Source organism: Neovison vison, chromosome 13 (assembly GCF_020171115.1).
Source record: "Neovison vison isolate M4711 chromosome 13, ASM_NN_V1, whole genome shotgun sequence".
NCBI classification, from domain to species: domain Eukaryota; kingdom Metazoa; phylum Chordata; class Mammalia; order Carnivora; family Mustelidae; genus Neogale; species Neogale vison.
Window position 1 is genome coordinate 30,442,987 of NC_058103.1, and position 26,737 is coordinate 30,469,723.

At 37.7% G+C, this 26,737-nt stretch overlaps 1 protein-coding gene across 2 annotated transcripts in view; it reads right to left on the minus strand.

Annotated features, from left to right (window-relative positions):
• Positions 1-26,737, minus strand: part of TRIP11 (thyroid hormone receptor interactor 11) — a 68,523-nt gene that overhangs the window by 31,845 nt on the left and 9,941 nt on the right. For both annotated transcript variants that reach the window (XM_044231232.1, XM_044231231.1), the window contains exons 3-12: positions 24,949-25,059; positions 21,539-21,817; positions 18,984-19,052; positions 15,853-16,018; positions 13,185-13,550; positions 10,107-10,147; positions 9,456-9,542; positions 6,024-6,236; positions 2,143-5,163; positions 1,089-1,229 (exon numbers count right to left, since the gene is read on the minus strand). In XM_044231232.1, coding sequence (XP_044087167.1) covers positions 1,089-1,229; positions 2,143-5,163; positions 6,024-6,236; positions 9,456-9,542; positions 10,107-10,147; positions 13,185-13,550; positions 15,853-16,018; positions 18,984-19,052; positions 21,539-21,817; positions 24,949-25,059 — 4,494 coding nt within the window. The remainder of the gene's footprint in view (positions 1-1,088; positions 1,230-2,142; positions 5,164-6,023; positions 6,237-9,455; positions 9,543-10,106; positions 10,148-13,184; positions 13,551-15,852; positions 16,019-18,983; positions 19,053-21,538; positions 21,818-24,948; positions 25,060-26,737) is intronic.

Genomic DNA, 26,737 nt, shown 5'->3' on the forward strand with positions numbered 1-26,737 from the left:
ATTTATATTAGAAAAAAAGTCACCGAAAGTCAACTTGACCTTTCATCTGGAAGTTTTATTTTCTAAGAGCTCATTCCCTGCGGCTTTTAATGAAAAATGGAATTCTACCAAGTATATGCCTCTTTTTGATACATCACTTTTTCAGTGAAAAATCTCATTTTTTCATATATCACAGGTGAGATTTTTTCTTAAGCTGAAGACAAGGTCATACTAGTTTCAAGTATACAAAACAGTGATTCAACAACTCTACATGTTACACTTTGCTCCCACAGTACATGCAGTTGTCATCTGTCATCAGACATGATTACAATATTACTGACTCTATTACTTCTGACGTATTTTTCAGCCATTTGACTTAATTTATAACTAGAAATTTTCACTTCTAAATCCCCTTGACCTATTTTGCCCATCCTCCCTAAACCCAACCCCTCCCTCAACGACCAGTTTGTTCCCAGTTTGTTTATGATTCGGTCTCTGTTTCACTGTTTTTTTAGAGTCCACATAAGTGAAATCATACAGAATTTTCCTTTCCCTGTCTGACTTACTTCACTTAGCATAATGTACCCTCTAGGTCCATCCATGTTGTTGCAAACAGCAAGATCTCATTTCTTTTTACGGCTGAGAAATATTCCATTTATACCCCCTTCCTTCTTTATCTGTTCATCTATCAATGGACACTTGGGTTGCTTCCCTATCTTAGCTATTGTAAATAATGTGCAACCAGCATAAGGGTGCAGGTTACCTTTCTGATTTAGGGTTTTCATTTTGGGGGAGTAAATACTCAGGAATGGACTACTGGAGTATAAGTTATTTCTACGGTTAATTTTTGGGGGGGAATCTGCATACCTGTTTCTACAGTGACTGCATCAGTGGGAAATTTTTTTTTAATCCCCAAGATATGCCATAGTTTTTACCTTTGAAAACAAATAATATATACCCCTGGACATCAAAATCCTACAATAACACATCAGAGGAAGAGAGAAAAAAAAATCACCTAATAGAGAAATTAATTTTGATAAATCGTTCTACTTTTCTTAATGATTACTAAGCTTATTGCTTCAATCAATTTCTTTAGAGTAAAAGCGTACCTCATTCTGTAAAGTACTGTTTTCCATTTGTTTCTGTTTCAGGGCCAACATGACCTGGTCTCTCTCCTGTTGAAACTTAACTGTCTTCTCCTGCATTGACTTAACTGCATTTAAAAGCTGATTTAACTCCCCAGTCTTGCCCTTTTGGAAAGAAATAAGTTTAGCTTAAGCAAAATACATTTTAAAAAGACACATTTTCTTCATTAAATAATTAATTTTGAGATACAGTTAACCATATCAAGGTCATCAAAAACAGAGTCTGAGAAACTGTCAGTCTAGGGAAGCCTAAGGAGACATGACAAGTAAATACAATGTGTTATCCTGAATGGCACCCTGAACAGAAAGAAGACATGTGGTCATTTTTTTAGTTTAAAAAAAAAAAAATGCAAATAAAGTAGGAACTTCAGTTAATACATCAATATTGGTGAATTAGCTGTTACAAATGCATCATAGTAATCTGAGATGTTAACAAACAAGGGAAACTGGGTGTGAGGCATAAGGGAACTCTATAATCTTTACAACTTTTTCAAAGCAATCAAACTATTCTGGAAGAAAAAGTTATCAGAAAAGTTTTCCAAAGAATTCAAAAGACACAATCTCTTCAAATTTACTCTATACAACAAAATGTCACAGATCCCAAAATCAATCAAAAGAGTATGAGAGAGAGCTGTGTGTGTGCCCGTTCCGTCATCAGGCAGGCACAACTGTTCCTCAGAAAGTGCAAGTCGCTGGCAAAGAAAAGACAGGGAAGTCATTTCAACACTTCTGTTTTCTAAAGAAAAATATTAATTGCTACTAAAGTCTTTTTTTTTTTCTATTTAAATTAACCTGCTGCTAAAAAGGTTTAGAAAGATCTAGTAATTTAGGGGAGAAACCTCCAGGTTCCTCTAAGGAAAATTTACTCAGAATGAAGTCACAAAAGCCTGAAAGAGGTATTTCTGAATGAACAACTTCACATTCCCCTTCAAACACAATTACCTATAAAGTAACCAACCCACTGGAAAAATCTTCCCCACCCCAACTTTCCTGTATAAAAATTCCATTCCCAACATACCTGCTCCTTTTCTTTCAGTAGCTGCTCAAACGCAAGAGCCTTTTCCTTCATTGAATGGCACTCAAACTCTTTTTCTCGAAGCATCATGGAAAACTTCGTATTAGTCTCCTGTAACGCTTGATACTCCGTTTCCTTTACCCTGGCTGTTTCTAATATTCTTTCATTTTCTTCTTTTAGTTTACAGATGTCCATTTCTAAAATTAATATCCGCTCCTTCAGGTTGGTTACTGCCTGCCTCAAAAGTTCATTTTCATTCACTTTGTTGGTGAAATTTTCATTTAAAGAAAGTAGCTGATCACTTTTGGCTTTGATTAAGAGGTCTTTCTCTTTCAGTGACTTCTGTAAGACCTCTTGTTTCTCCTTGAGCTGCTTCATTTCTGAGTCTGTCTGTTCGTGTTCTTTTCTTTCCAACTCTGAGGTAGCAGCAATGGAATCAGACAATCTGTGATTGTTTTCCTGGAGCGTTTTAATTGTTGCATCTTTCTCCTGCAGTGACTTTCTTAACTCTTCTAGCTCCTGTTTCGAAGACTCCCTCAATCTATCAGGCTTCACCATGCCAGGAGATTCTGTTGGCTGGGAAGGCAACAAAGATCCGGAGGATAGTTGGGGCGAAATACTATCAAGTTTTCCTAGAAGCAGCTCCTTGGTGCTGCACAGCTGCCCGATGCTGTGCTGAACTTGTGCTAGCTCCTGCCCAAAATTTTTGAGTTTGGTTTCATTCTGCTCATAACTTTGGATCAGGCCAGTATAGTCCACTTGTAATTTAGAATTATTATCGCTGTCAACCAGAACTTGTGCCTGAAGCTGATGGAGCTCCTCCTGAAGCTGGGCGGACTCGTGCTGCATATTCTGGACTGTGGTCATCACCTGCTGCTTCCACTCTTCCATCTTCTTCACTTGCTGCTTGAGTTTGTCGCGTTCCTGGAGAAGCTCCTCAAACTGATTGCTGTTAACACCTCCGACCTCACTCCCAGTGCTGGATGTCTGTAAAACTGTCAATAAGGTCTGGCATTTCTGACTTAATGCATCTATCTCAATGTCTTTTTCTCGAATGATACGCGACAAATTCTGTACAGTTTCTCTAAACATATCTTGGCCACCACCCTCGGACCTAGTGGACAACTTTTGATTGTCCTCCTGCAGCTTCACGAGAGCTGCCTCTTTGGCGGCAACGATATCCATCATTTTGTGGTACTCCGTTTTCAGGTGGCTATTTTCCCTAGTCTTCTCACTCAAAACAGCTAATACCTGTTCTCTCTCCTTGGCGTAGGCCTGCAGCTGCTGCTGAAGGTAGACAACATCCTGGGTGTAGGAAGCGGAAGAAATTCTAGCATGAAGAGCTTGTATCTCCAAGTCTTTCTGTTGGATGATCTGAGTGAGTTTACCAACTTCATCTTTAGACAACTGATCAATCTGTTTCGTTAAAGATATATTCTTTTCGTTTAGGAGCTTAATCTCCAATTCTCGTTCTTTTATTCCTTTTACTAATCTCTCAGTTTCGGCTTTAGATAAATCATGTTTTTCACTGCCGTTTTCTATATTAAGGCTCTGTACTTTCGTTTCTTGAAAGATCTCAGAATTCTCCGTTGGAACGCCCTGTCTTTCTTCGTGCAACTGGGTTTTGATTTGTTCAACTGTTTTTTGCAAATTCTTAATTTCTTCATCTTTCTCTAAGAAGAGTTGGGTGTGTGTGACATTCATTTGCTCATGCTGGCTCTTAAACACAGCCATTTCCTTCTTCTGCTCCTCCAAATACTGAAGCAGCTGCATTTTACTCTGGTTTTGATCTTCAATAATCTTTTGATGACGTTTTATTTCCTCCTCAAGATTCCCCTTTATAATATTCAGCTGCAACACCTCAGACTCTAGCTCTGTAATGCTATCCAGAGGCTTAGGCTCCACCACAGGCACAGCCCGACTGTGCTGTTCACGGAGCCGTTCCAGTTCTTCTTTGAGATGATTGTTTTCTTCTTTCATGGACCCAAGACTTCGGTCTTTTTCCTCCATGGTTTGCTTTAAAATTTCATTTTTTCTTAAGGCCTCAGTACATTTATCTAATTCCTCCTGAAGCACTGAACTTCTTTCTTTAAGTTTTTCAATAAAAACGTCCTTCTCACTTATAAGTTGGGATAAGTGCTTCTGCTCTTCTAAACTAGTGGATAAAATTTCCTTGGTTTCTTTATGGTGCGTATCCATTTGTTCAAGGTTCTTTTTGAGTTCTGCTATTTCAAAGTCTTTCTCTTGACTAAGTTTCATTAAACGCTGCTGTTCCAGCTGTAAAGCAGAAGTACTCAAATCACGTGCCTTAGATAGTTGTTCGATCATCTGCTCATATTTATTAGCTTCTTCTACCAGCCTCTGCTCAGCCCGACTCAATTCTGCTTCTAACTGTCCTTTCTCCATTTTTAGAGACTCTACAAAAGTGTTTCTTTCCAGAGAAATCTGATTGCTACCAGCAATGGATTCTTCTAACTCGTGTCTTACATCCTCACATGCTAAAACCAACTTTTCATTTTCCATTTTCAGATCAAAGGCAACTTCGTTTAAATGGCCATTGAGCTGTTCTATTTCTGAAAGTTTCTGCCTTAAGTTTCTGACTTCTGCCTCCTTTTCTTTAAGTAAGTCATCCTTAAAATCACTGCCGGAGTCTCGATTCAGAGACCGAGTTAACTCATCCCGGACTCTAGAAAGCTCTTCCTCATTTTGTTTAATATGCTCCTTAAGTCCAAAGTTCTCCTTCTGCATGTTTAAGTTACTGTTCTGTGATTTATTTAGCTGATCTACTAAATCTTCCACTTTCTCCTCAAGCTTCTGCTTGGCTAAATGCAAATCATTTAGGACAAGTTCACTTTGAACTAACTTTTCTTTCTGCACATCCAGCTCTTTAGTCATGTTCATATTATCATCTTCAAGTTGATGGACTCTCCTGTTTTCATCAGTTAGATCTTGTCTCAGTTTACTAATGATGCTGTCTCCCTCACTTTGTTGTTTTGATAGCTGATCTTTTATCAGAATCATATGCTGAAAGAACAATAATTTGAATGGTCACTTTTAAGACAATCTCTCATTTTAGTACCTAACGAAAATTTGGCAAAATGTCATAAATAATAAAGAATACTCCTCAGATACTTCTAATCCTTCTAAACTTCTTTAAAAATCCCAACATTTAGGAGCGCCTGGGTGGCACAGTTGGTTAAGCATCCAACTCTTGGTTTTAGCTCATGTCATGATCTCAGGGTCGTGGGATTGAGCCTTATGTCAGGCTCCATGCTTAGTGCGGAGCCGGCTTGAGACTCTCCCTCCCCCTGCCCCTTGCCTTGTTTACATGCATGCACATTCTCTCTCTCTCTCTCTCAAATAAATAAATCTTTAAAAAAAAAAAATCTTAACAAAATTACTAACATCTTACAGCAAATCTATTTCATTATCCTAGAGACTACAATTTAAAACCAGAGAAAGTAAATGATATATATTGTTCAATTTCAACTCTTCATCACTGAAGCAGGAGTCATACAGCCAATGAACGAAATCAGGCCAGCCACCTGTTTTTGTAGATCAAGTCTTACTGGAATACAGCCACCGTTCATTGTTTACGTAGTGCAAGAGCGGAGTAGAGTACAACTGAGACCACTACATGGCCTGCAGGGCCAAAAAATATTTACTATCTAACCCTTTACTATCTAACCCTTCTAAATATTAGAAGTAATATTTACTTCTAACCCAAACAGAAGAAGTTTGCCAGCCTCTGTGATTAGATTATCAATGAAGCAAAATATTGATGAAATCACAGGTTTAAATCACACCCATCATTTTCACTTGTTATTCCAATCTTCAGTGTACTAAAAAGAATGTGTGCCACTCTGGTTCTCACATCATGTTACCTTTGTAGCTTCCTGGTTCTGTCTGTCCAATTCCTCTAACTCAGCTACCAGTATTTCCTTCTCAGTGAGACTCTGATTGAGCTCCTGTTCCTTTGCTTCCAAAGTCAGTCTTAAGTCATTTAGTGTTGAATTCAAATCCGTGTCTCTTACAACTGTACTTTTAATTACTTCATATTCATTATTCAATTTTAGAAGTGATACCTGAAGCTCTTCCTTAAATAATAAAAATGGGGAAAAACAACATATATTGTCAATTGGAAGAAGACTCCAAAAAGTTTTATATATATACAGACACACACACAGGCATAAACACACACACACACACACACACACACACACGGGTATCTATTCTCAGATGCCTGTGTCAGAAACAATACTGAATAAGACTTCAGCAACAATACATAAAATTCAACAAATCACAGCTTTCACTCATGTGCGATTTTATGAGTAGCTTCAAGAAAAACATTTCTGGGGGTGCCTGGGAGGCTCAGTGGGTTAAAGCCTCTGCTTTCAGCTTGGGTCATGATCCCAGGGTCCCGGGATGGAGCCCCACATTGGGTTCTCTGCTCAGTGGGGAGCCTGCTTCCCCCTCCCTCTCTCTGCCTGCCTCTCTGCCTACTTGTAATCTCTGTCAAATAAATAAAATCTTAAAAAAAAAAAAAAAAGAAGAAAAACATTTCTGTAACACCAGACAAGATGGAATGACTGTTAAAGTTCATCCAGCTCCAGTTTCTTTATACAAAAACTTTCCCATGTGGGAGCCTTCCTCATCCCACTCCCACTCAGCTTCCCTTCTGTCTGCTGCTTCTCTCACCCCACACAGTCTCCTCAAAATGTCCCAAGTGTCCTGGTTCTCTACACTTCCATTCCCCTAATGTCCAGTCACCAACAACCATAAACTAAATAAACATCTATAAAAATCAACATTCATTCATTCTCCAGTTAGAAAATAAAATGTTTCTTTTCTCTCATTAAAGGAATTCCCCTTATTAATGGCTCCTGTCAGCACATGAAACTCTCCTTTGACCCAAGAAAGTAGACTCCTTTCTTCCTTTGCCATCCAACCTGAGACTAGGTTCCCCTCTCTCAACTCTTAACAGTCCTAAAGATTTATCTATCTATATATGTATGATTTTTAAACTATATTTTATATTCTGTTCTAGAGGTATTTAATGCTTTTCCTCTAAACTCCAGAAGTGGGACAGTTCTCTATGCTTCAACACGGTTTCAACCTCTCATTGTGATGCTTGTGGTACAACAAAAGTTTAAAGCCTTCTTTCACCAATAGAAAATATCAAATTTCTATGGACTCTACTTTAAAGCAAATAAGAATCCTAAACATCTACAAATAAAGCAACTATACATACCTTACAAAGAGACCAGGGAAAACTAGAACATCTCCCTCAAAATTCCCATTTTAGTTCCAATTCAAAAGTTTATTCTGAACTACGGTTAATGAAAACAGCATTTTGTAATGCCTTTCTAAAGTTACATGTGCAACGGGTGGGGGGATGGGGTAACTGGGTGACAGGCACGATGAATTACTGAACTCTACATCTGAAACTAATGGCATACTATATACTATACTATATGTTGGCTAATTGAGTTTAAATTTAAAAAAAATAATAAATTTATATGTTCAATCAGGGGAATCGCAAGCTTTTCTCAGGTAGATGTTAAGAATATGCATGGCCTTGGGGCACCTGGGTGGCTCAGTGGGTTAAACCTCTGCCTTTGGCTCAGGTCATGATCTCAGGATCCTGGGATCGAACCCCAAATCAGGCTCTCTGCTCAGCAGGGAGTCTGCTTCCCCCCTCTCTGCCTACTTGCGATCTCTCTGTCAAATAAATAAATAAAATCTTTTTAAAAAAACAAAACAAACAAACAAAAAACATGAACGGCCCTGCAGGTAGGTTCTTAAGCAGTGAGTAGACCCATATCAGAGAAACTTACAGGAAAAGTTAAGAAGGCTTACATAACATTGAAAGAAAGGACCAAGAGCTATCAGGAATGGCTACAAATCCAAAAATATCATGGCAAGGTTACAGATACTATCAAATATGTGCAGAGATCTGCAAACTATGAAATATACCTAGCCAGTTAGAGAAAGAAGGAACTGAAAAAGCAGAATGCAGAGAGAGCAGAAAACAGCAGAGAAAATAGAGATAATATAAGAATTAAGAAAGAGGAGGAGACACTGGTTTTTAGTAAACAGAAAGGGTGGAGGCAAGGATCCCACCATGCATACGACAGTGCACAAAACTAAGAATTTTCCACGCTGACAGCATCCCTCTCAGAAACACTGTGTATATGCTAATGCGGACGATGCTGAAAATATGTTAAGGTATATATGAATAGTATGTATAGGAGGCTAAAAGCTGTATTTTTTTAAAGCTATTTATATAATCGTACATCATAAGTGTAGTCTAGAAGGATGGACATAAAAGAAACTGGTAAGAAAGACTGCCTTCAGGAGCAGCTGAGTGACTCAGTCAGTAAAGTATCTGCCTTCAGCTCAGGTCATGATCTCAGGGTCTTGGGATGGAGCCCCATGTCGGGGGGGGGGTTCTGCTCAGCAGGGAGTCTGCTTTTTCCTCTCCCTCTACCCCTACCCTGCATGTGTTCTCTCTCTCTCTCTCCTCTTTCAAATAAGTAAATAAAATCTTAAAAAAAAGAGGCCAACCAAAAGAGGTGCAAAGGATACTCCATTTGTACCATCTAAAGGTTTTCCATATGAATTACTGAATTTGTACATCAGTGAATACATGTATTATTTTTTAAAAATAATTTTTTAAAATTTTTAAACAAATTTTTTCAACTGAGTTAAGACACTGGCCTATAACTTAATAATATCAGCTCACAGCCATACTGTATTTAAGCACCTGTCTTAGCCAAAGAATTATCACCGAGTACATAATAAAAATACCGCTCCTCATTCCCAACACTGCATTATAGAACCTTATTCCAAACCTGCTACCAACATACACAAAGTCTCTATCTCTGCCACTGAGAATGTATCCTTCTTCATACCTCACCATTAAGAAATTCTACCACACTAGATAGGTTCCAGGACAGAGAAGCAGTTAATAGATTCTGTAGGATGCCACTACCACCACTCCAGACTCTAGAACCACCTGTGTGTTGCTGCTCTCAGGACTTCATCGGAAACCAAAGCAGAGTCTTTACCTATACATGTATCTGCTCATATATGTATGCCTACCAGCTCCCTTATCTGTAAATGTGAACTCTGGCCAGCCTCTCATTCTTGAACTTTGCCCTGAATACTCCATCCTGGTCTGACAAGCATCAGTGACATCAGTTTTACCCTCAGGACTCTCAAGACCTAAACGTTCCATTTTGATACAAAGTGGCCCTTGGCTGTGACCTGTAGTCACACATTTTAATTCTGTCCTCCATTTTTACTGTACCCACCTTTTCTTGACTCAATAAGGACTTCTGTTTTTCTAAAGTTTCAACATGCATTTTAAGTTTCAGATTGTCTTCAGTGAGACTGTTATCCTACAAAATGTTAAAACAATGTGTTTTTAGATAAATTTCAAGTTTACAAAAAAGTACACAAGTTGTACTACTGTACATTTGTACTCAGCATTTCTCCAGTGATATATAAAAACTATAGGCAAGCAACACTGGACTGCCCAAAGCCAGTCACTCATTTTATAAATATTCTTAGAATTTTATTATATTTCAAAAAATAAACACATTTACAAAGTAGTCTGTAATCATTAGCAATAGAAGCAACTCTCTGAATTCCTTAAGGGAAATTAAAATGCATTCCTCATTGTGGTGGAAAATCTGCTTCCACTATCTATAAACATAATGTCTGTCAAATTAATCCTGAAAATGATATACTTGCATTTTTTAAATTATGTAACTTTTAAAATTATGTCAATTTATGATTCAAGAAGTTTGTTATTAATCAACAAACATAAAATTACGAAGATGCAAGTTCCCAGGATAAGTTCAAGTGAATTTGTAAAAAACACAAAATAAGCAACTATAATAATCAAAATATTTTCTCTTGATAAATCAAAGTCAAAAGCTTTTCTCTTAAAATTAGTTTACCTGGTTTAAATTACTCAATCTCATAATTTCATTTTCAGCATCTGTAAAAACAATAATGAATGACATTAAAACTCTTCAACTTAATAATTACCTCCTATATCAAACTCAGGAATAAAACTCAATTAAAATAAAATATATTTATAAGCACAATCAGCAAGCTCAAACGGTTTGTTGTTTTATACTTCTATTTGACATAACAAAGAAATCATAACATAAATGCCAGTTAGATGCTCCATTAAAATGCAGTCCTATGGAACAGAAGAAAAAATTATAATCTATTCTGGATGAATCAGAAGTTATTGCTTTGATAAAAACATTAATAACAATGTTTCAAAATGAGCTGATTAGTTTGCATAGCAGGAAATAGTAAAAGGACTGAGAGTAAGGGGAAATGGAACAAAAGTATGTATTTTTTATTCTTATAATGATATAATAATCTCTCAATTCTCTAAAGTGACTTAATATAACAAGAGAAAAAAAAACCATTCAAGCTGGTATTACAGATGGATCCATATATAGAAGTGGTTCTAGAAGAACAGACAGAATACCATTAGTTCAGCTGAAGTAATTCATTCAACTTTCATTCAGATAACACTAAGCATTTTCTATGAAATCAGTTAGTTGCTAGAGAACAAGATGAAAACATTTAGTCCCTGCTTGCTCTCAAGCAGCTTTCAATTCAGAGAGAAAGGAAACACATGACTCCTGCACAGTATGATACAGGGAGCACAAGGTGCGACTAGAGCAGAAAGGGCCAACACCTACTCCAGACTGGGGGGATGGGGGCTAAGGAAGGCCAGGAAAGAGGTAGCACAGGTACCTCCCTGCAGACACAATATCCACAATGAATCATAATATACTTAAGACTCAGCAGAGAGAAACAGACACCCTCCACACATACATAGCAGCAAGTGCAAAAACAACAGAGCTAATAGACAAAGTCATTGACTCTAGGAGCTATGTACAAAGTTCAGTATAGCTAATGCTTAGCATGTTAGATGAATGGGAAGAGGTGAAACTAAAGAGGGAAAAGGACTGGATCATGAAAGACTATCCTGAAGTTCACAGGGAGCCACAAAGTACTACGATCAGGGGAGTTAAACCTGTTGCATGTTTCTGAAAAACCTTTCTGGATACAGATAGAAAAAAAAAATTAAGGGAATCATGGAAACCAGAGAATAATAACAGCTAATACTTTTATAATACTTAAAATGGGATAGCTCCTGCTCTAAAGAGAACTCTGCATCTAGTAACTCATAGACTCCCCATTACTACTACTGCAACTATGAAGAAGACAGGAGTGTTATCCTAACCATAGGGATGGAAAAACCAAAGCACAGAGATGTTAATTAATTTGCCCAAGATCAGCTAATTAGTGATGAGCTGGGTTCCAATTCAGTCATATTCTTAACCACTCAGCTATTTCCCTACATTAAGAAATGGCTATAGGCAGGACGCCTGGGAGGCTCAGTGGGTTAAGGGTCTGCCCCTGGCTCAAGTCATGATCCCAGGGTTCTGAGATGAGTCCGGCACAGGGCTCCTTGCTCAGCAGGGAGTCTACTTCTCCTGCCTGCTGCTCCCCCTGCTTATGTTCTCTAACAAATAAACAAATAAAATCTTTAAAAAAAAAAAAAAAAGGAAAGAAAAGAAAAGAAACAAAACGTAACATCTATAGATAACCAGGCAAAAGAAATTATGACTGGCTGAAGTTACTCAGTGGCAATGGAAATGAGGAAAAGAGGAAGGACTAGGACAGCAAACTTTTTAAAGCAAACAAACCCATGAGTCATCCAATATGTATTTTGAAAGGAGCAGAGCTACTCGGAAGTCAAATGAGAGAGAAGTCTAGAACCCTAGTGAATAATCTTTTCTTTGCCATCATGGCAGCTCCCAAGACTGAGGCCCTTCTAAGAAACTCTAGAGCTCCTCTAGGGTACAATCCTGAAATATCACTGAATCAGAGAAGCTAAGGAAATAGAACGTACAGGACACACTAGGTGATGACTTCAAATTTTCTGTTTTGGCAGACTGGTAAATCACCAAGGTAGGGAGAGGAAGAGGAGGAGGAGGACATGGTGACATCGAACCTAACTCTAATTGGAGTTTATAGAGTTGGCCATCTGGGTCAGGAGCTCATGATAAAGACCTCGTCAAGGGGATTGGTGGGGAGGGGTGGAGAACAGCACACAAGGGCTAGAAACCTCCAGAGGAGCAATGAACCAGTTCATAAAGTGAGAGTTTGTATTGTGAGAAGACAAAAGTGCAAAATAAAATACATCTTCACAGTAAAGAGCTCCCATTATGTTTTCCTGGCATGAATGAACACCGGTATTTGGCATATTTCGTTTACTAACTTACTTTTTCTTACACATAACACAGGTAACTAAATAAAACGGTGAAGGACTGATGGCTCTTATCATTCTCATGTCTGCTTAGATAGAGGACATCATTTCAAAAATAATAAAGAATTCTGAACAAGGAAGATTGCATTCCCTAACTGGAGGGCCTGGAATTTTAGAGTTCCACAAAGTATCTGGTTCTATGCAGACTAACAGAAATAGGCCCATACCTCCTTCCAGTAAATAGCTACATATATATTTCTCAGAAATCTACATGGCTTCCGACATCAGTGAGTTCCCTGTAACTACTTAAAAGATGAGAAAGGGAGGCTGAGCGACATCCAGCCTACAACAAAGCCTTTTCAGTAGAAAATTCCTATTTGTGATCCATTAATTATGGCACTGAATCCAAAACCAAACAATTCTACTCAACTTCTAGTGCCAATCTGCCTGAATACTCCACTTCCATAAAGTACTCAGTTTGTCTTTAAAAACTAGGATGCAGGGGCGCCTGGGTGGCTCAGTGCGTTGAGTCTCTGCCTTTGGCTCATGGTCTCAGGGTCCTGGGATCGAGCCCCGCATCGGACTCTCTGCTCAGATGGGAGCCTGTTTCCCCCCTCTCTCTCTGCCTGCCTCTCTGCTTACTTTTAATTTCTCTGTCAAACAAAAAAAAATCTTAAAAAAATAAAACTAGTATGCAATAAACACCAATCATAGATAATTTCCAAATGTTGTATACCAGACAGTGCTTGCTGTAGTTTGAGCACTTCCTCTTCCACCGATGGACTCTGTGGAAGGATTTTTTCTTCTTCTGTCACAGTATCACTTTGCTTCACAGTATCAGGCTGCAATTTACTACATTTCAGTTTTAAGCTTTCACATTCTTCTGTTATTTGTCTGTTTTCAACATTTAGGCGTTCTTGTTCCTTCCTCAAAATATCTCTGTCATTTTCTGCAGAAGATAATTTTTCATTTATGTCTTTAATTTTATCCTCAAGCTCTTCAATTTTTTTAATAGATGCTACTTTTTCATTTTGTAGATCCTGTATAGTTTTTTGCATTTCATGGATTTTTGAGTGATCAGTTGTTACAATTCCTGAGCCACCTAGAACATAAACAGAAAATCAAGCACAGCCAGTGTCAATTACTGAGAGATAAGTAGCTTTCTATATACAACTAGGATATTTAACAGACTTGAGAACTTGAAAAAACTTAAAAAGTTAAGACAACAATGAGATATCATTACACTCCTATTAAAAGGGCCAAGATTCAGAACACTCACAACACCAAATCCTGGTGAGCATGTGAAGCAGTACAAATTCTCATTCATTCCAGGCAAAATGCAAAACTTTTGGAAGACAGTTCAGCAGTCTCTAACAAAACACACCGTTATGATATGATCAGCAATTGCACTCGCTGGTATTTATTCAAAAGAACTAAAAACTCTAGGGGCGCCTGGGTGGCTCAGTGGGTTAAAGCCTCTGCCTCCAGCTCAGGTCATGATCCCAGGGTCCTGGGATCGAGCCCCGCATCGGGCTCTCTGCTCAGCAGGGAGCCTGCTTCCTCCTCCCTCTCTCTCTGGCTGCCTCTCTGCCTACTTGTGATCTCTATCTGTCAAATAAAATAAATAAAATCTTAAAAAAAAAAAACTAAAAACTCTAATCCACATAAAAACCTAATCCACATAAAAACCTAAACAATGATATTTATAGCAGCTTTATTCATAACTGTCAAGACTTGGAAGAGATGTCCTTCAGTGGGTGAATGGATAAACTCCGGTACATCCAGGCAATGGAATACTATTCAGCATTAAAAAGAATTGAGGTGTAGGGGCGGCTGGGTGGCTTAGTGGGTTAAAGCCTCTGCCTTCGGCTCAAGTCATGATCCCAGGGTTCTGGGATCGAGCCCTGCATCAGGCTCTCTGCTCAGCAGGGAGCCTGGTTCCTCCTCTCTCTCTCTCTCTCTCTCTCTGCCTGCCTCTCTGTCTGCTTGTGATCTGTCAAATAAATACATAAAATCTTTAAAAAAAAAAACTTAAAAAAAAGAATTGAGGTTTCAAGCAATGAAAAAAACATGGAGAAAACTCAAATGCAAATTACTAAATGAAAGAAATCAATCTGAAAAGGCTACATACTGTGTGATTCCAACTATGTGACATTCTGGAAAAGGCAAAACAATAGACACAATACAAAGACTGTGAAGGAGGGTGGGTCGGAAGTGAGGAGGCAGAGCACAGAGGATTTTAAGAGCACTGAAACAACTCTGTATATTATAATGATGAAAATGTGTCATATATCTGTCCAACCCAGAGAGTGTACACACCAAGAAACCCTAAAGTGAAACACACATGCTGAGGGATCATGATCTGTCAATGCAGATTCATCTTGGTAAAGAATGTACCATTCTGATGATGTACCCATATCAGGGCATGGGTATATGGGAAATCTCTGTACTCCCTTCTCAATTTTGTTATGAAAAGAAAGTCTTTTAAGAAGTTAAATTATGGGTGGCTCAGTGGTTAAGCCTCTGCCTTCAGTTCAGGTCATGGTCTCAGGGTCCTGGAATCGAGCCCTGAATGGAGCTCTCTGCTCAGTGGGGAGCCTGCTTCCCCCTCTCTCTCTGCCTGGTTCTCTGCCTACTTATTGATCTCTCTCTCTGTCAAATAAAATCTTTTTAAAAAATAAAATAAAATAAAAAGTAAAAATAAATACACAAAAAGTTAAATTACCAAAATAAACATTTGAATAAAAATGTTTTAGGTAATCTCTACCCTCAATGTGGGGCTCAAACTCATGACCCCAAGATCAGGAGCTATACATTCCACTTCCTGAGCCAGGCAGGCACCCCCATAATAAAGCACTTTTAAATAAATAGTTGATGAAAACTATTTGAATCAACCACTAAAACACCTATTTATAGGAGTTTTAAACAAAGGAAAAATATTTCTGATCACTTATTACCAAACTATCATCACCAAACAATGCAAAGAAATCCATGTAACTATTCGCCAAAAAAGCAAAAGGACCTTTCCATTTCTGCATAATCTTGCAGTAGTGATGCCACTGCAAATTTCAGGCAGATGAACAGAACTAGTCATTCATTCATTCTTTAGAATGTAGTCCAAGTTCACACCAGTGTGTTGGTTTTACAGTACTACGTTTGTCATCTAATTATGTTACCTAATCCATTAAGTTAATAAAACTAACAACCTTGGGGCGCCTGGGTGGCTCAACTGATCAAGCAGCTGCCTTTGGCTTGGGTCATGATCTTAGTTAGGTTCCTGGGATCAAGCACCGAGTTGGGCTTTCTGCTCAGTGTGGAGCCAGCTTCTCCTTCTGCCCTTCCCCCTGTTTGTGTTCCCTCAAATAAACAAATAAAATCTTAAAAATACAAAAACAATGAACAACCTTGTTGTAACAGGTTTTCCAGTTCTTCAATTCGTTCTTCATAGTCACTTAATTCTTCTCGATGACGACGACTTATTTCTGTCAATTTCTGCTGATGTGCGTTCTGCAAAACTGACATTTCACGTTGATGGTCATCAATTTCCTGACTTCGAGTCTGTTTGAGTTCCTTAAAAAAATAAAAGCAAAGTAAACTACATTTATAGTCAACAATATACCTAAGCCATTTCATTGTTGTGCAAAAGCCTAAATTAAAAGTAATTCTCTGAACATGCTAAGACTGTAAAGACTTTAAATAAAGACCCCAAATCTGGACAATTCCCGAAAAATTCTACCCTTTCCTTTCTTGAGTCTTTTTTTTTTTTTAAAGATTTTATTTATTTATTAGAGAGAGTGAGCATGAGCAGAAAGGGAGAAGCAGACTCCCCAGCAGGGAGCCAGACATGTGGCTCAATCCAAGGACCCTGAGATCATGACCTGAGCTGAAGGCAGACACTAACCAACTGAGCCACCCAAGTCCCCCTTCTTTCTTGGGCCTTAAGAACAGTTTTTCTATTTAATGACAGAATGCCAGCAAGAAAAAAAAATGAAACAGAAGATGAGTAAAAATATCTTGCTACCCAAGTTGAGATCACCAATCTCTCTCCTAGGAATCTGGATCTTGAGCTTAGTCTTTCAAAAGGGGAAAGGACCACAAGCATTATGATAGCTGCACCCAGAAAGTCTGTCCACTATGTCCCACCATCTAGATCCTGATGCTATTCCCATTCCTTCCTGCCCAAGACCAGAATGCTCAATTTGTCTTTTTTTTTTTTTTTAAAGATTTTATTTATTTATTTGACACAGAGAGACAGTGAGAGAGAGCATGAGCGAGGAGAAGGTCAGAGGGAGAAGCAGACTCCCCGTGGAGCTGGGAGCCTGATGCGGGACTCGATCCCAGGACTCCGGGATCATGACCTGAGCCGAAGGCAGTCGTCCAACCAACTGAGCCACCCAGGCGTCCCTCAATTCGTCTTTTAATCCTGGGAACAGACTACCCTGGGTCCTTCCAGTAAAACCTCTTTTGCTTTCCTTTGCCAGAGACGGGCTTTGTTGCTTGTAAAAAAGAATCCTAATCAATAAATTAGCTTCTATTTCCTGAGAAGACCAGTAAAATTACTCTTCAATCCTGTGCACTTATTTATGTGCCAGCACTTGGCAAGCAGCTTCATATTTCAACCTTAGAATGATCCTACAAAGGGCGCCTGGGTGGCTCAGTGGGTTAAGCCGCTGCCTTCGGCTCAGGTCATGATCTCAGGGTCCTGGGATCGAGTCCCGCATCGGGCTCTCTGCTCAGCAGGGAGCCTGCTTCCTCCTCTCTCTCTCTCTGCCTGCCTCTCTGCCTACTTGTGATCTCTCTCTGTCAAATAAATAAAATCTTAAAAAAAAAAATTAAAAAAAAAAAATGATCCTACAAGGAAGGTATTATGAAATCTACTATACTGATGGTAAAATGGAAGCCTGGAAAGATTAAGTAACTTGCTCAAAGTATAACAGATGGTAAATAGGAGAGTCAGGATTCAAACACAAATCTTTACAGTTTGGGAGCATACCCATATTAGTTATTATTATAATAGTAAAACCAAAAACAAAAAATTCTATACCTGACAATAATTTTTTTTTTAATTTTAAAGATTTTATTTAAAAGAGTGAGAGAACATGCATGCAAGAGAGTACAAGCGGGGTGTGGGGGGGGGAGGAGCAAAGAGAGCAGGAGAAGCAGATTCTCCACTGAATAGGAATCCCAACATGGGGCTCAATTCGGGACCCTGGGATCATGACCTGAGCTGAAGGAAGACACTTAGACTGAGCCATCCAGATACCAATAATTTATACACTAAAAACAATTCACTGCCATATGATAAAAGTATGTAACTAACACTTTTCTTGAAAGAAATAATAACTGAGACAAAGTAGCAAATTTCCACCATTATGGGAAAATTATTTACAAAAGAACAGTATTAACATTTTGTCAATATTCTTTAACCCTAAACCCTGAAACTTAAGCAACCTCGGAAATATTTTTTTTTAAAGATTTTATTTATTTATTTGACAGATAGAGATCACAAGTAGGCAGAGAGGCAGGCAGAGAGAGAGAGAGGAGGAAGCAGGCTCCCCGCTGAGCAGAGCCCGATGTGGGACTCGATCCCAGGACCCCGAGATCATGACCTGAACCGAAGGCAGCGGCTTAACCCACTGAGCCACCAAGGCGCCCCCTTGGAAATATTTAATAAAGATCATTTTGGGGAGCCTCGGTGGCTCATTTGGTTAATCATATGACTCTTGATTTCAGCTCGGGTCATGATCTTAGGGTCATGGGATCAAACACTGCAACAGGCTCTGTGCTCAGCGCAGTGTCTGCTTCAGATTATCTCTCTCTCCCTCCCACTCACTCTCTGATGAACAAAATCTTAAAAAAAAAAAAAAAAAAGACAATTTTACCAGATGCAATACCAAGTAGACACTAATGAAATATAAAACTACTTAAAAACAAGTGTTCAAAACCAAATGATTTTGGAAGAGACATTTTTATATACCTTGCTGTCGTAAAGGATGAAAACACAAAATGATAAAAATAAACTATCATAATCTACATAATTAGCTTTATAGCTGAACCTTCTTTAGACTTATACTTTTTTTTAGAGATTTTTAATCATTTATTAGAGTGAGCACAAACAGAATGGGTGGTAAGCAGAGGAAGAGGGAGAAGCAGACTCCCTGCTAAGCAGGGAGCCCCACGCAGGGCTGGATCCAAGGACCCCAAGATCATGACCCAAGCAGAAGGCTTAACTGAATAAGCCATCCAGGCACCCCAGACTTTTAATAAGCAAATTTTACTTTTACTTTAAATAAACAAATTTTAGATGTATAATAGCCATTGTTGCAGGGCACCTGGATGGCTTCGGCGCAGGTCGTGATCCCAGGGTCCTGAATCAAGCCCCAAATTTGGGCTCCCTGCTCAGCAGGGCATCTGCTTCTCCCTCTCCCTTCCCCCCCACCCCCCACCCCGCTCCTTCTCTCTCTCTTGCTCTCACTCAAATAAATCAATTAATTAAAATTTTTTGAAAAAGGCATTGTTCCAACAACCCCCTTACCTTAATGATATTTTGCAGTTTGCAGATTTCATTTTGATCAGAGTTGTTTGATCCTTGTGCTTTAGAAGTCTAGATCAGAAAAACAAATAGAAAATTGTACTGGCATTCTTATAAAAGAGAAAATTACAAAATAATTTTGCTAAAAAATATTTTTCAGGAATGCCTAGGTGGCTCAGTCAGTTAAGCACCTGCCTTCAGGTCAGGTCATGATCCCAGGGAATAAATAAGTAAAACCATATATATATATTTACATATATATATATATATATATATATATATATATATATAAAATTTTTTTTTTAAAGGAGCATTTCCCAGGCAAATCCTGATTAAGAATACCAAGCACTTTTTAAAGAACCCACTCCAATTGTGAGTAATACATAACAAATAAAAGATAATTTTCAAAGGGCGTCCAGGCTCAGTCAATTAAGCATCCGACTCTTGATTTCGGCTCAAGTCACACATGATCTCAGCATTGTGAGACTGAGCCCCAAATCAGGCTCCCCTTTGAACATGAAGCCTGCTTGAGATTCTCACTCTCCCCTGCCCCTCTCCCAATGCTCTCCTTCTAAAAAAAGAAAACAAAACATATTTTTAAGAGTTTGTTATCTAATTAGGGAGACACCTTCACAAAATAACCAATGTTAAGAAAAACACCAGAGAATACTTTACTTAGCTTAACAAAATGTAAATTTGATGATAAACAAGCGGTTTCCTAAAACAAAATTTCTAAAATTCTAAATTTAAAATTTCTAAACCTCCAAAAAATTACCCAACCACATTAATTCTCGTAAAAACCCAGTTAAAATCTTTTTTAAATGATTTTATCCAGAGGATCCCTACCTCAATTCAAAACACCCTTTGGTCTGACAATTAAAAGAACTTTTGGATTCTTCTCTTCACATTCAAAGCCAAATGTTCTCCATTTATTTTTAAATTTTTTGTCAATTTATCTTTATTAACTTATTTACAATATATATAGTGTGTTAAGGAACCAAAAGCTACTGTCTGGATAAAAAATGAACACAGTCCACCAGAAACACGGGATTTGAAAGATCCCAATTATGCCTTTTCCACCTTTATATCCTACTACAGGTCTATAATACAGTAAATATTCAAGATATGTTTAAATATACATACCAAAAATGCACCTCTTCCCTATGAAATCTTATCCTAGGCAATGTTTCCTAAAATGTGTATCAGAATCAGCTGAGGAATTTACTTGTTTGAATGCAATTTTCAAGGCTCTCAAATAGGCTGTGAAATCCTCATCTCTAAAGGCTGGACAGAGAATCTACAATTCTACGGTACTTTAAAAACTACTACATTTTTAGAGATAAGATGGACAAACTGATCATTCTAAGATTTAATTTGGATACTGGGAATGTCTGGCAACCTGGGAAGCAAAAAGATAATTTTAATTGGTACGATTTCTCCTTTAACTGGATCACACTCATAAAAACAAAATAATTTCTTTACTTATATACTTTTTCTCTACACTGATGAAATGAAATCCAAATGTACAATGTTCCAGTTTCCTTTGGGTCTCATGTCAAGTGATGGCAATAGTACATACAATCGGATATGTAAGGTAAAGTGTTCCTTCAAAGTTTATGCCTCAAATAGCAAGGATTTAATTTCTAATGTACAAAAAACAACACAAAAGTTCTTTTAATGTATTTTACACCAACGATCAGATTTTAATTTTACACATAACTGATAAGAGGAACCTCAGAGAACATCTACACAAGTAGTTTTTTTGTGTTTTTTTTTTTAAGATTTTATTTATTTATTTGACAGAGAGAAATCACAAGTAGATGGAGAGGCAGGCAGAGAGAGAGAGAGAAGCAGGCTCCCTGCCGAGCAGAGAGCCCAATGCGGGACTCGATCCCAGGACCCTGAGATCATGACCTGAGCCGAAGGCAGTGGCTCAACCCACTGAGCCACCCAGACGCCCTACACAAGTAGTTTTAAACCTGGGGTCTTAGAGCCCTGGAGTTGCCATCTAAGAAGCCTCAGGGACTCTAGGGGAAGACACTAGTTCAACCACAGCAACTCCATTTTTCTGTCTTATAAGTCCTGGACTTGTAACTTTTTATTTTAAGACATGGTTCTGTTGTTCTCAAAAAAAAAAAAAAAAAAAAAAATTTTTTTACGATTTTATTTCTTTATTTGGCAGACTGAGGAGTACAAGCAGGGGGAGTGGCAGGCAGAAGGAAAGGGAAAAGCAGACTCCCCGCTGAGCAGGGAGCCTGATGTAGGACTCGATCCCAAGATCATGACCTGAACCAAAGGTGGATGCTTAACCGACTGAGGCTCAGGCACCCTAGCTTTCAATTTTTTTGAAAATTTCTTCCAAATATTTCATAGGGGGGAAAATGGAGGCTGAGAAAAAAATGACCTGACCAAAATCACTCAGAAAATCACTGGCAGAATTAGAACACAGGTTTTCAATTTCCTAGTCCAGGGTTCTTTCTGATACTAAAAGCTCTACATATAAAACCACTATTTTTCCTCAGTAACAGTTTTCAGAGACTCATGATAACTTTACCTACCTGAGCAATATGCCTCCAATGACCAACTTCAGACTCAAGTCTTGAAACTTGGTTTGACAATCTATTTATTTCTTGTTGTGATGAAATTATGTCACCAAAGTCCATGTCGTCATCGTGGAAACCCGAAGCATGCTGGCTGACAGGGTAGCCGAATGGAGAGGACGCAAGGGCTGCCGGTCCTCCACCAGCTCCTGACTGTGTGGACTGAGCAGCGGACTGCAGCTTCAGCAGCTCATCCTGCAGTGCAATCTGTCTTGCTTTAAGATGGCTGATTTCTACCTACACATTTATAATCAGTATTTTAGAGACGGTACTTTAAAATAACCATACTGACATCTTTATAGACCCATAATGTTAAAAGTTGTAATAATTTAAGATTATCCAATGATGGTAATTCCTTCAGCTGCATCCAAGTCTTCTATAACACCCTAACCAGAAAACCTTTATTTAAAAACCAAACATGATTTACCAGTTAAAATAGGGATAATGTTTCAAACAGTACAAAGATCAGAATATCTCACTCGTGTGTTAACTGGAGCAACGAAATTCTCAGTTGAACATGGGTTTACTATCTTCTGTGTATCAGGTAGTACGGACAATTCTCATGGGTTCTATCTGTATTATTAAACCATAAGTGATGGGAAAGTGAAAGCTGCAGCAGTCTGTGTATTAATTAGCAAGTTTCTTTGGAGCATCTGTTGGAGTAGTCTGATGTTACCGATTATGGCGGAATTTAGGCTTAAAATGCACCATGAATCAGGAGTAGCTTTGTATTGGTCTGTTCAACAGCTGGAAGAATGCTTTAGTAATCCATTCTTAGATAACAGTTATTATCAGCCTTTGAGTCTTAGAAAGAAATCACACAATGAAAAAGGCCTTGGCTTTAGCCTTGGCAAAAAGGAGCCAGTGAAAATTTGACTTACTCAGGGAAAGAATAATATAAAAATTCTGAAACCTTTAGTGGAGTTTTAACTAAGGACTGGCAATACCAACTCATTGTCCAAAAGAAATTACAAATATATGGATTTACCACAACACCATACCATTACTCAGTGAGAGATTATTCAAAATATAAAAGTGAGTAAGCTAGGGAGAATTGAGATAAGCTTTCTGTAAAATACCTACCTCAGCAGACACCCTGCCACAAAGGGGAATATGATACTGGGAGTTAGCTGACCAGTAACAATATTTCTACACATGTACAACCAAGCAATTAGACAAATAAAAACCAAATACAATTACGTCAAGTGTCATAACAGGTTTCTTGTACCAGAACCCCTTCTCTAAAATGTATGGGTAACATACATATTTCATTCATTTGCCCATAAATGACATGACGTAAACTGCATCTCTGGAATATGAGCATCATAATGACGACAGAAAACTGTAGACCTTAAGTGTATTCATATATTATCTTTTATTCTAGTAAAAAATACAGAAATTCTGAAAAACAAAATTATTTTCAAGAGTAACTTTTTTTCTTTTAAAGACTGTATTTATTTATTTGAGAGAGAGAAAGACAGAGCAGGAGAGGGGGGAGGGTCAGAGGGAGAAGTAGACTCCCGGCTGGGCAGGGAGCCTGATGTGGACTCAATCCTGGCACTTTAGGATCATGACCTGAGCTGAACCCAGTCACTTAACCAACTGAGCCACCCAGGTGCCCTCAAGAGTAATTTCAATATAAAGAAAATTCTCATTTTAAAACTGGTATTAATATCAAGTTATTGAGTTTAAAAATGCAAATTAGTAACAAAGAAGTATTTCTAAACTAAAATGCTTTATTTGCCCTCTAATATCGATAGTTAAGTAGAAAATAAAATTACAGATTTTCCACAGTAGTGTTTCCAATTAGAATGTAAACATCAGAATCACCTATAGAGTTTCTGAAAAATACCAATACCAGGGCCCCTTCACAGTAAACCAAAATCGTAATGTCCTGGAGGGCATAATTTAAAGTATCATGGATGATTCAGCTGTAAACCCCTGGGTGAGAACTACTACAGAACTGTAATTTTTATAAGTCAGTGCTGATCAAAGTGTGGTCTGTGGACTAAAGGCATGAATGTTTACTACCAATCTGTGATATGTACGTAAGTTTAAAAAATAAGGCTTAAAGTCTTTTAAAACAATTTGACAGAGCAATTTTATAATCTGTTAAATCTTTCTTAAAAGTGGGCTTTTAGCTTTAACTAGAACTTGTAATTTTCCTTTTTTATACTCATTTTATTTTTGTAGTAATTTATTTTTATAATATTTTATGAAATCAATTCCCAACAGATTGGAAAGTTAAGCTCTTCTTTAAATGTTTACCTGTAATGCGGCTTACTTTTACTTTTCATCTCAGTATGTTACTGAAAGAACTAAGACTCAATGCATCTAAATTTTAAAACCTCAAATATGGGGATGCCTAGGTAGCTCAGCTGATTGAGCATCTGACTCCTGGTTTCGGTTCAGGTCATGATTTCAGGGTCACGAGCCTGAGAATGGTGTCAGGCTCCATGCTCAGTACAGAGTCTGCTTGAGATTCTGTCTCTTTCTCTCCATCTGCCCCTCCCTCCTCACACACGCTCTCTCTCTCTCTAAAATAAGTAAATCTTACACTCGATCTTAGACAAAAGGCCAAAAAGTGATAAAAATAAATAAACCTTTTTAAAAAACCTCATATATGAAGTTATGATAGAAATGAATAGTTAATCAACAAACTAAAGAAAACCCCAATGATTAATAAAACAAGAAATAGCTCAATTCAATAGAAGAACTAAATTCCATTTATGTACTAAACACTGAAGATATTTCAACAACAAAATGAAACATGGAGACACCGTCTATATTTTAAGAATTCACTATAATGCTATTTAAATTATATAATATCTATTATCAGCATGGCAAACAAAAGATAAGCCAATTCAAAAATAAACATTTTTAATAAACTAAAGGGAAAAAATATTTATAGAACAATATAATTCAACTTAATATACTTAATATTGTTTTTTCATGGAAAGTCAAATAAATGCCAACTCAATATATATATGAACATTGGCAGTCAAAATCATTTTTAAAAACGAAATGCCATTAACAATTATCACATTGATTCACAATTTTAAGTGAACAGAGGAAAAACTAGGTTTCATAAAATCAGAAATTACAAGCAACAGATACCTGAAGATACTTTACTGAAAGGGTTTTCCTCTTTTGGAAAGTAGGAAGTAAAGGTTAGCTTATAAAATACAAATTTAACAGAAAAGCTTAAAATTCTTAAAATAACGGTATCAAACTGAGTTGGGAATTACTAGCTTCATCCCCCTTTCAATATTTTTATGGATCTGTAGATAGCCTGATTTATAACTCTTAAAAACCCTCCTAAAAACATTACAAGGAAATAATTATGAAGTAAATTTAATTACTTTTACCTCCTTCTGTTGTAGTTGATTTCGATAACTTGTAGATTGCTGCTTTATTTGAAGCTCTGATGCTTCATGCTTCTCTTCTAAATCAGTACAAAGTTTTTTGAGTCTCTCATTCTAGAAACAAAGAAAAAAGTATTTTCAACAAAAAGACTAAAAGTAAAACATGTCAGTAACAGTTATGTGCATGGCATAATGAAAAACATACCACTTTATTCAGAAAAAGGTATAAAATACAGAAGTTCTCAGAATCTGACGTTTGAAATAGTTTTAATTAAAGCTACAAGTGTAATAAGCATGTTTATAGAGATTATGCAAAATTCTGAACCAGAGTTTAAAAAAAACAAACAAACAGTAAATCTTGTCCAATGATCTATGTTTCCCCCATCTCTGTGTGTCCAGGGTCTAGCATATAACAGGCAATCCATGTCTGGTTAATGAATAAACTAGATTACACATTTCAACTTTTGTTTTCTTCCCAAACATAACTTTTTAAAAGAAATCTTTTTAAAAAAGACTTCTTGATGGAAGTATAAGTAGGAGGCCAAAGCTTCATAGTACCTATCATACCTTCATACTACCTACCTGCCAGGCTTCTGAGGTGGCTCTGAAAATTCCAATTTGAAAACCATACTAGAGGTCAGTTCAAAAACTAGTCAGAAGTACACAAAATATTCTAACTCAATGAATCAAGATATCATAGTCTTTTGTTCTAAGATTTTGGACATATGTTTAAAAAATTACTTAAATTCTGGGGCACCTGAGTGGCTCAGTCAACTAATAATCTGACTTGGGTTTTTTGCTTTTTTTTTTTTTTTAAGGTTTTTTTTTATTTGTTTATTTGACAGAGATCACAAGTAGGCAGAGAGGCAGGCAGAAAGGGGCGGGGGGGGGGAAGCAGGCTCCCCACTGAGCAGAGAGCCCGATGTGGGGCTCGATCTCAGGACCCTGACATCACGACCCGAGCCGACGGCAGAGGCTTTAACCCTCTGAACCACCCAGACACCCCTAACTGACTTGGTTTTAACTCAAGTCATGATCTCATGGGTCATGGGATGGAGCCCTGTGTTGAGGTCTGTGCTCAGTGGGGAGCCTGCTGAAAGATTCTCTCCCTCTGCATCCCTCCCATGCTAGAATGCACATGCACTCTCTCTCTCAAATAAATCTTTTAAAAATTTACTTAAATTTTATGTACTCAAATATTAAATTACCTTAATGAATAAGGACATGGAGCAAGATAAATGGGCACTAAAGCTTTTTGCAAAAGAATTTACAAATTGTCACAGATAACTTACTAAGAATTCTACTAATATATCTACAAACATAGTTTAACAATGAAAACTGAAAGGTGACAGCTGTGATGGGGGAAAAAGTTCCTGCTAGAAGATGAAGACTTTTTCACTTTCTTAGAGTCTAGGAATTTCTTACAACAACAGATGTGAAAGTATGATCCAGGGAGATTACATAAATATACAGAGAAAAATCAAAGGAACAAACATAAACCCTAGTCTGGGGGTCTGTCTCCAGAAATCTAATGCAGACTCTGGTTATCTTGAAGAAATAGAAATAAGACAGAGGCCCACACAACTAATTACCTTCTATTCTACTGGTGGCTTTTGTGTGACTTTGTGAGCTTTCAACATGAAAAGCACCAACACAACTGAAGCAACATGAAGTAGTGAAGTCAAAACCCAGTCAGAAAAGTCCACTCTAGACTTTTTCAGATAAAATTAACTAAGGTTATTTGTTGAACTCTGGTTAATAACTAGAACTTGTAAGCTTCCTATTTGGCCAA